Here is a 12506-nt window from a genome sequence, read left to right as displayed (position 1 = left end):
AGCGATTTTATGACTGTCCAGTCTGGACACAAAAGGGCCCCTGAGATTGACCATCACAATGTGAGGGGTGGGGTCAAAGAGTGACAATCCTGTTAACTAGTAAAGAGGAGAATGTGTGTGTGTGTGTGTGTGTGTGTGGTCATCAGACACTATGGGAGGGTCAGACAGGGACATAACAGCAGACGAGACTCAACAAGTCGGACAGCCTTTAGTGTCTGTCTGCATCCCTCACTGAATGTGTGTGTGTGTGTGTGTGTGTGTGTGTGTGTGTGTGTGTGTGTGTGTGTGTGGTGGGCTGCTTGCCCTGTGGCGCTGTAACAGAGAAACCTGAGCAGACCACTTAGAATAAGTGTTTGTTTTTCTTGCTGACCTTCAGACAGAGAGAGTCTAAGCCCAAGCACTTATCAGGATCTTGGCTATAGCACAGCCAAACACACACACACACACCTCCCATAAAAAAAAAAGAGAGTAATCATTCACAACCACTGTCTGGTCTTTACAATGTCAAAAACATTTCTGTCTGAATGGGGTGTCTCTCCAAACACACACACACACACACACAACACACACACTACACTAGTCTGATGCAATATATAACAAGCTAATCTGAAAATCTTGGCCAGTTTACAAATCCTTTTAATCTGTGGCAGGCAGCTAAGCGAGACTTCAAAAGAGCATTCATTCAACCAACCACTGAAAGCCAAAGAGCTGAGGCAAAAACAGCTCAATTTAAAAAGGGGGAAAAAAATCTCATGCACGCAACACACGCACAACAATAACAGAAGCCAAGTGGCCTGAATGCATCAGCGACTGTTTTCAGTGATGTCAGGGTCATGCTCAGGGTAAAAGTACAAGCCATCAAGCCACTGCCTTACAATTAGTCCAATATAAATCAGCGGACAACCATTACAAGTCTAGTCTAACCGTCACATCATACACATCGTGACTTTCAACTTCAAAGATGCTGAGGTCATTGGTTAATGGGTCACAGGAGTGCACCTTTGTGAAAGACAGGCTTGGTTTCTGTAGCAGATGCCAGAGGGAAACCTGGGAAATGTTGTTAAACTGCACTGCCACAGAAGCTCCATAATGACATGCCATTAGACCAGAAACCACCTCTCGGGCCGTTACCATGGCACTTCAGGACTGCCCAGTCCCCTGGGATTCAGCACGTGATTGGCCAGCGAATGATTAATGGACAGGAAAGCGCGAGGGGTCTGGCAGCGGGTTCCAAACTGGCCTGGAGTTCCAAACATTGCTGGTAGGCTACGAACATACTACACTCTTAGAACAATGGGATCCAAAACCCTTTACACATTTCACAGATCTACACGTTAACATTTGTCAACAGCGTTGCTTATATGAGAGACTTTGTATTATACCTTCACAGTGAGCATGAGTGACCCAAAAGAATCTAAATCCCTGATGATGCTGGATGCAGGGGATTAAGGAAGACAGGGTTATAGGGGCAGGCTTGCGGGTGTGTGTGTGTGTGTGTGTGTGTGTGTGTGTGTGTCCAGGAAGCAGAGGTGACGTAGCATGGCCAGATGCCAGAGGGCCTGCTGTCCACAGGGACCCCTCTCTGTCCCATGTTAATTATTTACCACTTCCTTCAGTGCCACTGGCCAGACATGACAAATCACTGAAGTCTCAACGCCTCCGGACACACTCCACACACACAGTCATCATTTTAGCTACTCAGCACCCTACTCCCATCATACTCTTAAAATGTTGCAGGCGACACAAACATTAAGAGCATTCAAATCAACACGCCAGCTGTAAGAGCAGACAGACAGACACATCTGTTCAAGTTGGTGAGAGGTGCACTGATTGCTCTTACCTGAATTTCATATAAGTGAGCGATGTGGAACTGGACTGTAAGAGAGAGAGAGGAGAGAAAAAAACACACAAAAAAACCCTGTTAGCAAAACTATTGTGAGAAAATGAAAAGCTAGCAGAAGGCCTCAGAGAACATGAGCACACTTATCAAGGAAAAGAACCCAGCAAGAGTAGATTAGGAAATGGAGCCTGCAGAGGCCAGGGAGGAGAGGTGGGTGGGTGGGGGGGCTTTCAGCAGCTAAGCTGTGAAAAGCATATACGGTGTACATGCTGATTGATTGAGATATAAAGCGAGAGAGAGAGAGAGAGAGAGAGAGAGAGAGAGAGAGCGAGAGAGAGAGAGAGAGAAACACAACGAGGGGAGGCGGGGGAGAGGTGATGAGAAGGTGAATGTGCCCCTCTATATATATGCGGGGGACATATTGACATTGGTATTGCTCTGCCAGAGCTCAGCCAGACCTGGGCCGTATCGGGGCCAGCATTAGCTGCTAGGTGAGGGGTGTCTTATTACCGCCTAGGCGCATGGAGCACCACTCCAGCCAATCCTGCAAGGCTGTTACCATAGCAACAGGCTGTCTGAGGCAGCAGGGAAATGGCAGGGAACAGCAGCTTCGGATGGAGGGATGGAGAGGGAGAGGGGAAAAGAGGACAGAATAACGGAGAGGATGAAGGAAGTAGGGGGTAGCTAAAAGCAAGAAAAAAGGGAAATTTCAAGTGTAATGCCTGTGGCTTGCTGTGATTGCAGCAGTCTGACATGCTATGTATAGAAAAGCCTTCTGAGCAAGTGAGGGGTGTTTAATAATGCAGACAGGTGGCTCCCACCAGACGTGCGTGCTGCGTGCGTGCGTGCGTGCGTGGGAGTGTGTGTGTTACTTACTTTCAGCTTTGGACAAAGTGCAGGGGTTCGAGTCAATCAAAGCCAGCTTAAAATGCTGTGAAAAGAGAGAGAGGATTGTCAGAGAGCAAAAACACCATGCACATCGGTATACCACAAAACAACAACAACAGAGAAACCAACAAACCAAAGCAGCCCTCTAGGGCACAGCACTGATTCATGACACTGAATTGACGACTTGAAAAGCCTGGAGAGTTGTGTTGTGGCCACTAATAAGTGACATCAAACTACCACATTTACACATTTCCAGGCCCATTCCTGGATCTGTAATGTTGTGATCTGTTACTATTGAGAGTGCTACAAGTACAAACTCCAGCATCAAAACCATGGTTGCCAGGCGACTGTGGACCGCTTTGTGACCTTTAGGATGGGTGGCATATCATAGGCGTAATGACTCCCAGGAGCGGCACTCGCATCACCCCGACAGCGGGAGACGAGGCTCGGTGTGCGTTACCCCGAGAAAGAACGTTTGTCCGTGACTGGAAAGAGCGGGTGTGCGAAGATTGGAGATCCACTTAATTGGTGTTCACATTGAAACGATTTGGTTGACTGTCTCAAAAGCAAACAGAGGTGTGAAATGTGTCATCTCAGGATTTGACTTTAAAAAGGTGTACACGTGCATCAAAATCAGGAAACAGGAAAATCAGTTTCAAGTCTACGCAGAATGTGTGGACAGGTAATGGGCACTCCCCTGACAGAATGAGACACGCACATGTGCAAGAGTGCATGCACACACCCTGACAGCCATGGAAACGAGCTGAAAGACGACTTCACACACACACAGCTGCTGTATCAGCTACAGTACATAACCTTCTTTGCATTCAGAAAAGACCCTTAGAGAAGGTGGAAGACCAGGCGGGAGAGAAGGAGTGGGGGCGGGGGGAGGGGGGCTTCAGAGAAATAGAGGAGAAGTCCCTGAGGTTGGAGAGGAAATGGAGATGGGCTGAGTGCATGAGAGAGAGAAAGAGAGAGAGAGAGGAAAGCAGAGATGGAGAGAGCAAGACAGAAAAGACATGAAAGGGAGATGAACAGCTCAACAGCAGAAAAAGGGCGATAACGTTGTGGTTAATAATCACTTTCCACTGACAGTGTATGTGTGTGTATATGACTGTGTGTGTGTGTGTGTGTTCCACTCTCATAAATTCATCAGCACACCTCTAATCCTCACTCCTCCTCCATTCATCTCTCTAGACAGTCCCTATGTCCTTCAGTCTCGACAAGGACAACACACACTCTCTCTCTCCATCTCCCCATCTTTTTCTCTCACACACACACACACACACACCCCTCTCTAAGATTCAACTGTGTCAGCTGATATCCAGGCCTACAGTAACTAAGCTCTTCCACTGCCCCACCCTGTGACCATATAAGGCTGTTAACTTCACCTGACCTCCCTCCAGGTGAGTAGACCGCTAAGCAACCAACACACCACACTGCCACCACCACGGCTACCAGTCATCTCTCCTCCCATAATGTTGATGATGATGATGATGATGATAATAAAGGATGAGGGTGGCCCATGATGGGGTCATCCTCAAGACCAATAAACAGACAATCCTCCTCCTTCATCTCAATCAGCATCAGAACCAACTTCAACCACTCTTTGATTAGCATCATCACCTTGACCTGACCAAATCACCCCCTCATCGCCATGGTCCCCATCCACCGTCATCCGGCTCTTCCAGCTGCACTGGCAACAGCAGGCTACAAGTGAGCGAGCACGCGCTGGCAAAGCACGCTGCCAGTAAGCATCCAAAAGCCGACTCGCTCTGCCATTAGGATGCTGCTCAGATCAATAAAGATGGCTGGCAGTCGGAGAGCAACACAGGAAAGAAATACATGATAAACACACACATGATACTACAGAGTGAGGACATATATGGGTCACTAGTGAGCCGACAGCAGAGGGGAATCACACGTTGATCTCTGATCAAGCACTTTCGCCTTCAACCAGCCACACAATGTCAGGCAGATCAAAAAACTCAGCCGCTCTCTTGTACGTCAGAGCTGCTATCGAGCTCAACAACACACACACACACACACACACACACACACACACACACACACACACACACACACACACACACACACACACACACACACACAGGCACACACACAGGCACACACACAGGCACACACACACACAGGCTACAACCAAGGTAAACGCGTGACCCCCTCTACTCAAGCCCCCTAAACACTCACATACACTCACACTCCTACACACACAGAGCTGAGACAAACGTGAAACACCCCTCCGCATCCCCCGCCCCCCCTCAACCACACACACACGCGAGCCAAAAATAGCCGTGACGACCAGCCGAGTGCCGGCGGCAGCCAGAAGACCACGTACATTACCCAGACGTTGGTAGGGTCGGGGGGTTCTCTTCTCCTCGTCTTCTTCCTCCTCTCCTCTGCCACCCTGCCTCTCCTCCTCCTGCACCTCTTTCCTTCCTTCTCCCTCTCTCACCTCCTCTTTCTTACTCTCCCTCTCTCCTCTGACTGGGCGCTCCACTGGCTGCCTGATACTGCAGCAGGATCACCGGGCTTCTCTCTCGCTCTTTCCCTCCCTCCCTCCCTCCCTCCCTCCCTTCTCTCTCTCTCTCTCTCTCTCTAACACTGATTACTATTCAGCAGAGCACTGCAACCGAGAGATCACACTCTCGCTCACACACACGGAGGAAGAGAGAGATGGGGAGAGAGCGCGGACACACACACACACACACACGATACCTCTAGGCAGACAGATTTCCCCCTCCCTCCCCTTCACCCACTTCATAATCTTGGTGCTTTAGACTAGTGCATTTCCCTCCCTCCCTCCCTTCTTCTCCCCCTCCCTCTCTCTGCAGGAAGTCAGCACGAGACAGAGAGAAAAAATAGAGTGTGAGAAGAGAGCGGAGCACTCAAGTACAGCACTGAATCCCCAATGAAAAAAAAAATAGCAGCGGCAACGGCAGCAGCAGACCACAGAGCTCTGACTGCAGAACGATGATGATAGAAAGAGAAAGGGATGGAGAGACTGTGGAGGAATGACAGTGACAGGAGACAAGGGGGGGGGGGAAGAAGAAGAAGAAGAAGAAGAAGAAGGAGGAGAGATTGAATGAGAAACAGACAGGAGACAGAGGGGAAAAAGGGGATGGAGAGTGAGTGACAGAAGAGAATAGTGTTTCTCTAGGGCCCATCTCACTGAGCAGCAGTAGCCCTGCCAAGCAGATGGACCCCTCCCCTCCTCCCAGATCACACCACACCAGAGGATGACCAAGACCTCTTATGACTTCAAAGAGGTGGCCTGCACACTGACAGTTGAATGATAATTGAAGACACCTTACAGCTTAGGGCTGTCTGCATGAAGAACATTATGAGGACAGGAGCTCCAGAAGCCTGAAGTGACCACCAGGCAGACACTGGGGAGAGGGGGAGTGTGAGTGTGAGTGTGAGTGTGTGAGAGAGAGAGAGAGAGAAAGAGACAGTGTTTAAGGGAATGAGAGAGAGAGAGAGAGAGAGAGAGAGAGAGAGAGAGAGAGAGAGAGAGAGAGAGATGGATGGAGTGGGTGTGAGAGAGAGATTAAAAGGACAGAAAGAGGGAGATGGGGTGTAGGATGGAGCAGCACTCGTATCACAGCAAGGAGAACCAGCAGCACTGAGAGCACTAGGTGCAGTCCACTGGATGACTACTGTTCTCTTGATCCCAGCCTTGTTCCCCTAACTGGGACACACACGCAGTGCTGGCAAGCAGCCAAGGCTCTCTCCCTTTACTGGGTTCAGATGGAGAAGAGAGGACATGCTGCACGTGCAGCTATGGCAACATCTTGCCCTCCTCTCTCGTGGCCTCAGCCTCGCTCTCACACACACACACACACACACACACACACACACACACACTGCCATTAGTCATTCAAGCCCAAGTCTTCACCTCCATTCTCATCGACCCCGTCTGTCTTTTTCTCCCGATCTGTCTTTTTTCCAAGTCAGTCCTCCCATACAACCCCCTTAGAACTCTACGTGGCTTCAATAAAAACGTCACAAGCAGCTGCATAGTGCCACCCATTCTGTGCACGCTCTTGCTCTCTGACGGACAGCGGGCAACAAATGCTACTAAGAGAGCGCCCGCTGTTTATAAGGCTCTGCAGCCCAGCACTCTACAGAACATGCCCAGCGCTCTACAGAACATGCCCAGCGCTCTACAGAACATGCCCAGCTGGACGGCACAGACAGCACTCTTCACCCCACCATCCCCTCCCCATCTCATAGCCCTCTGAAGGAGGACACCCTGACACACAGCACATGAGCCTAATTAGAGAGATTTGTTAACGAGGGGCATGTGCATGAGTGCTTTTCATTTGCGGAGGTGGAGGGGGGAGTCGTAGCAAATGAAGATCTGTTTACGTCTGACGTGTTTTTGTGTGTGTGTACACACTTCAATAGCGCCCACACGCTCTCTCACACACACACACACACACACACACACACACACGGGCATCTTATGGGCAGGCCAGCAGCTCCTTTGTGTCTGTGTAAGGACACTCTAGACTCTAGCAGGGGTCTCATTCACAGTTCTGATTCACTGTGAGAGCAGGAGGGTGGGGCACTTGTAGGATGCCCAGGAGAGAGGGGGGAGAGAGAGACAGAGAGAGAAAGAGAGAGACACAGACAGACTGAACTCCTCTGTGTGATGGCCACCCTCTCCTCTTCTTCTCAGAGGGCTGGGTTAGATGGCAAGTCAGCCCGCCCTCAAACAGACACACGCACGCACGGGTCGAAGGAGAATGAAAGAGAGCATGCAGAAAAAAGGGAGTAACAGAAACAAACAGAGAGCCAGGAGCACGCGCACACGCACACACACTAAAGTACCTAATGTTGTGGTCTTACTGCCATGCCAGCTCACTGGCTTAAGATATAAGATACAAAGCCAGAACGCCATTCATGTACATGTTGTCCACCTTTGTCTTTCGACCATCACTACAGTGCAAGTGCAGTGAATATATCTGACTGACAGATTGATGACAGACTGACTCAACTGGCCACAGCAGATCTCATACCACCACCATCTCCATAATAAAAAAACTCCTCCAGTAAAGCACTGGGCCTCATGAAAGGAGAAAAGAAAAATCATAGGGGAAACACCACAACTCCCGGGCAGGTTGACAGAAAATCTCTACTAAGACTAGCGTCCCCCTGCAGTGTTTCCCGATTGATTTTTGATAGGATCATTGACAAAAAAGTCGCATAGCCTCAGTTTTTTTGGGTTAAGGACACTGCAGCAGTAAAGCCACAATGGCCAGTGCTGCGGAAAAAAACAGTAGGATAGCGAGGCCAGGCTAACAAAAGAAGCCTCTGACAATAAATAATTAGACAAGAGGAAACCTGCAGCTATCGAGCCACTGGGAAGGAGCTGGAGTAGATAAAAACACAGGAACAGTGATGACAGAGGGCTAGGGCTGTGTGTGTGTGTCAGTTTGAGAGAGAGAGAGAGAGAGCGAGAGCGAGAGAAAAATAGCGTGAGAGACTGTGAATGACTTGTATCAAACTAATGATTCATTTGGCTAGGTTGGGGTGTGTGTCGTCAGTGTGTCTGGTGTATGCGAGGTGAATGTGTGTATGTGCATGTGAGTGAGATATATATACCTTCAGGCTTGACTCATAGTCGGTGTTGACCTTAAACATCAGGCCGAGCCGCAGGTGGATCTCCTTGGCTCTGGAGAAGCCCGGGTCAATGTAGAGCACCTCCTGGAACGCTTTTATCGCCCTGAGAAGAACACACAAGAAGAAGGTAGAGACAGTGAGCGTGATGGCCATCTCCTCCTGTTTATCTGGGTACAGGGACTAGGATTTCATACAGATGCTAACGTAGAGCGGGCGAAAGCTAAACAAAGCTTAAGAGCTCACAAAGCACTAACCAAAGACACAAGACCTCTGGCAACAACCAAAGACAAACTTTTCATCAATGACATCCCTCGAAGGTCACCGTGAACATTCAAGAATAGAAAAAATCCATTTACCATAAAGGCCCTTGAAATAATTCTATGCAGAAGTGGTTCTGTGAAAAATAAAAATGAAAAAAAAAAAAAAAGCAGATCTTGAACATGGCGAAAGCTATGTGATGCTCAAGCTAATTAGCAGTCTGCTGGTTGAATGGCTAGTTTGCATCGGTCCCTACTCCCGCCGCCTGAAATGAGGAGTGCTTCAGATCAGCCAGAGGACAAATCACCATGGAGAGAACCAGCTGCAGCATGTCAGTCGCCGTGGCAACGTGTCGATTACAACTACCCCTCCCATAACAAAACGAACTTCCAAGGAGGACCGGCTATGGCTTATATGGTGGTACCATGCTGATGAACGATGAAGGCACAGCCTCCAAGCCTGAGCCCGCGACACACACACCGGGCAACATGAGCGCACAATAATAGGTACTTGCAAATTATGCAGCGTAGAACGTTTGTGTTTTGCGTGTGTGCTGTGATGGTGTGTGTGTGTGTGTCTCTCTCTACTCATCTCTCTCTCTCTATTCTGCTACATATGCCACTCGTGTTGTATGCAGGATGCTATAAACACGTGCCCAAATCTCAGCAGTTGGCCTCAGTGAGTGCCTGCACATGCGCACGCCAACACACACACACACACACACAATGTATTCCTCATTGACGCACAGCTAACTGAACTCAATGGCCCCAAATGTTCTCCTCCCCTTCCAACTCCCCCTTCGCTGTTCCCTTACATTCAGCCCCACTCTCTCTTTCACTCCCTGGTGTTCCCTCCCTCTCTCTCTCTCTCCCCTTCATTCTTTTCTCCCACTCTCTCTCACACAGCAGAATGCACGATGAGGGTTGCTCAGCTCTGGAACAGATCGAACGTGACAGAATGCCAGGCTTGAACCACAGCTAATAAGAATGAAAAAAGGGGGGGGAAAGGAAAACAGAAAAAAGCAAAAAAGGGGGGTGAAAAAGAATGGTGAAAAAAAAAAAAAAAAAAAAAAACCTCCAGCTGAAGGAAGGGGGCTATTTGTGGTGGTTGTGGGTAGGCCAGAGAAGAATGACAGCTTACCCAGAGGTCTGTGGTGCTCATTAACCCAGAGCTGGGAGTACAGAGAGGCCGACAGCGAGCTAGGGGAAAGCACTGATTAGCCTCCCCTCAGACCTACTGGTCTAAGGGTGCAACGGAACCCATCCTTCCTTATTCTGCCCTCACACCTGTGTGTGATTAGCTATGTGAGTGTGAGAGAGTGAGAGTGTGTGTGTGTGTGTGTGTGTGTGTGTGTGTGTGTGTGTGTGTGTGTGTGTGTGTGTGTGTGTGTGTGTGTGTGTGTGTGTGAGAGCCAGCCAGCCAGAAAGCGAGCATGAGTGTGGCTTTGAAAACATGGATGCAGGTACACATTCTTCTGTCTTCAGGTGTGTGTGGAAGAGGGCATCATACAACAGATTAGTGGCTAGAGTGGACCCTCTTTTGACCAAGCAAATATTACCCCCTATTTCATTTTCCTGGCAGAGCTTGCCACCCTTCAGTACATGTAATATTTGTTTCAGACAACTTGAAATCATTGCAGTAATGATTCAAATACCTAACTGTTCAATTATGTACCAAATCCTCAAATATAAACCACATGGCTGTACACCCCACATACAGACAAAATCCTAATCACAGCAATTAAGGACATGGAAAACTAGCATTGGTCTTCAGGCACAAATCCAGTCTACACATTGACCAGGGTTTCAGCTAGGACTTTTTCTTGCTGGTCCACCGTCCAGACAAATTTGTAACAGACTGTTGTTGAAACTGTTCAATTCAAACGTGATTCAAATGTAAATACGTAGTGTACACCTCTGGTCGTCCAAGGCTGATCCGCGCTCAAACAATGTCGTTAATTCGAACCAGACTTCACTTATCAGGGCAATTGCGCGTGCCTGTCCTACTTCAAAAGGGGGAAGCGTCGATCACCAAAACCATGATTTTCTAACGGTACAATGGCTACTAAACTCAAAGAGCCTCTTTTTTTTCTCCGCTGGTGAGCAGGAGATGATCATGAACGCTTATGAAGAATACAAGACCATAATCATGGCAAAATCCAACCCTGCCACCACTGCGAGAGCAAGACAAGAAGCTGTGTATGGGGGAATATCTATGTATGTATATATTACGACAAGTATGACAGTGGTACAGGGGGTAAAGGAGTTGTTTAGGAGTCGTTTAGTAATCGCAAGGTTGCTAGTTCAATTCCCCTCACCTGTGCTTTTACATTTCTTTGTAAGTCGCTTTGAATAAAAGCGTTTGCAAATTGACTAAATGTAAAATGTATTAATAAGAAATTCAATAAATTGAAGCAGTGAAAAGAAATTGTGTGCGTTTCTCTCTATTCTTACCATGAGTCCACCTTAAATCATTTTCTACAATAATGATATGCTATGGTGTACTAATAACACCGTCATATAATTATGAGTGCTTTGTTCACCGCATCGCCGACACTACAAAAATATACAAAAAAAGTTATGAATAGAGTCTGTGAGACAGCCAATGCTCGGCTGCGGCGTGTGCTGTTTGCAAAAAAATGGCTCGAGAAGGTCCTGTAAATAAAGTATTCCTTGTCGGCTGAATCGGTAGCGCTCATACAAGAACTCATCACTATGGAATAACGGATCTTGGCGATCGCGAAGAACTCTCTCCTTATGAAACGCTAATCTAACTAATATCGCTCCTTCGCCAATGGGATCTCTAAGGGAGCTGCCATTTTTTTTCCAGGGGAGTGGCAAGCTTATCCAGCTCACTAAAGCTGTTAGCCTGCGCTGGAGCAGGTTCAGGTTTATTGATGTGTTGCTATGGTGATTTGGCCAAAGTTTCTTTGATGAACCGAAAAGGCGGAATTATGTTCTCATCCTGAAAATTCTCTCTGTAACTCTCTAAACGAGGTACGACGAACAGGGCCCTGAACTGTAACTATTAAACAAAATGACCAGTAACAACTGAGCTAAAATGTAGCCTTAAACAAAACATCTGTAGCCTGTTTGAAAAGAAGGGCTAGACCTACATCAGGCTTATTATCGTTAACGAAAACAAAAAAGATTTTTTTCGCTGCTCGCTAATTTCGTTAACTAAAGAATAAAAAAAAAAAATAGAAATAAATCAATGTTCAAAAACAAACAAGCTAGGGGGAGTTGTGGCGCAAGCAGCAGCCCCGACCATGAACGGGCTTGAACGCCCACGGGGACCCGGGTACGAATCCGATCCGCAGTCATTTCCCGATCGCACTCCCCACCTCTTCTATCCGGCTCATTTCCTGTCAAACCTTCACGGTCTTATCTGATTAAAGGCAAAATGCCCAAAAATGTATCTTACAAAAAAAAAAAACGCTAAATAAAAACTACAATGAACAATGCAACACGAACTAAAATGAAAGAAAATGTCAGGTGAAATCAGCTTTGTTTTCCCCCTCGATTTGCACACTGGTTGCTAACAAAGCCTACTAAAAAGAATGAAATTAATCATATTGCATGTTATTTATCTCACAGTCAACACACAAATGTCCTGGTTAAGGATAGTCTACGTCATAGCTATGTTTTGTATGAGGATTATGACTGGACATTTTGACTGGCAAGTTTTTCAATTATCTTTTTTAGAAAATATTTTACCAGGCAAAACCTGACTTCGACGGCATCTTTTAAATTTTGTCTTCAAATATTTAGGCCTTTGCAGGACAGCAAGTTTGACCTCACACCCCTTGCAACTGCACAACATGGTGGCATGCATAACATCATTCAACCATCTCCTCCATCAAGGGGATCATGGT

At 47.6% G+C, this 12506-nt stretch overlaps 1 protein-coding gene across 1 annotated transcript in view; it reads right to left on the bottom strand.

The window, feature by feature from the left end:
* kdm6a (lysine (K)-specific demethylase 6A) overlaps positions 1 to 12506 on the bottom strand; it is a 69674-nt gene that overhangs the window by 30074 nt on the left and 27094 nt on the right. Inside the window, 3 exon segments of the mRNA XM_012837568.3 lie at positions 1841 to 1875; positions 2717 to 2771; positions 8357 to 8477. Coding sequence (XP_012693022.1) covers positions 1841 to 1875; positions 2717 to 2771; positions 8357 to 8477 — 211 coding nt within the window.

The sequence above is a fragment of the Clupea harengus genome, chromosome 2 (assembly GCF_900700415.2).
Source record: "Clupea harengus chromosome 2, Ch_v2.0.2, whole genome shotgun sequence".
NCBI lineage: Eukaryota > Metazoa > Chordata > Actinopteri > Clupeiformes > Clupeidae > Clupea > Clupea harengus.
This window is presented reverse-complemented; position numbering and strand designations above follow the sequence as displayed.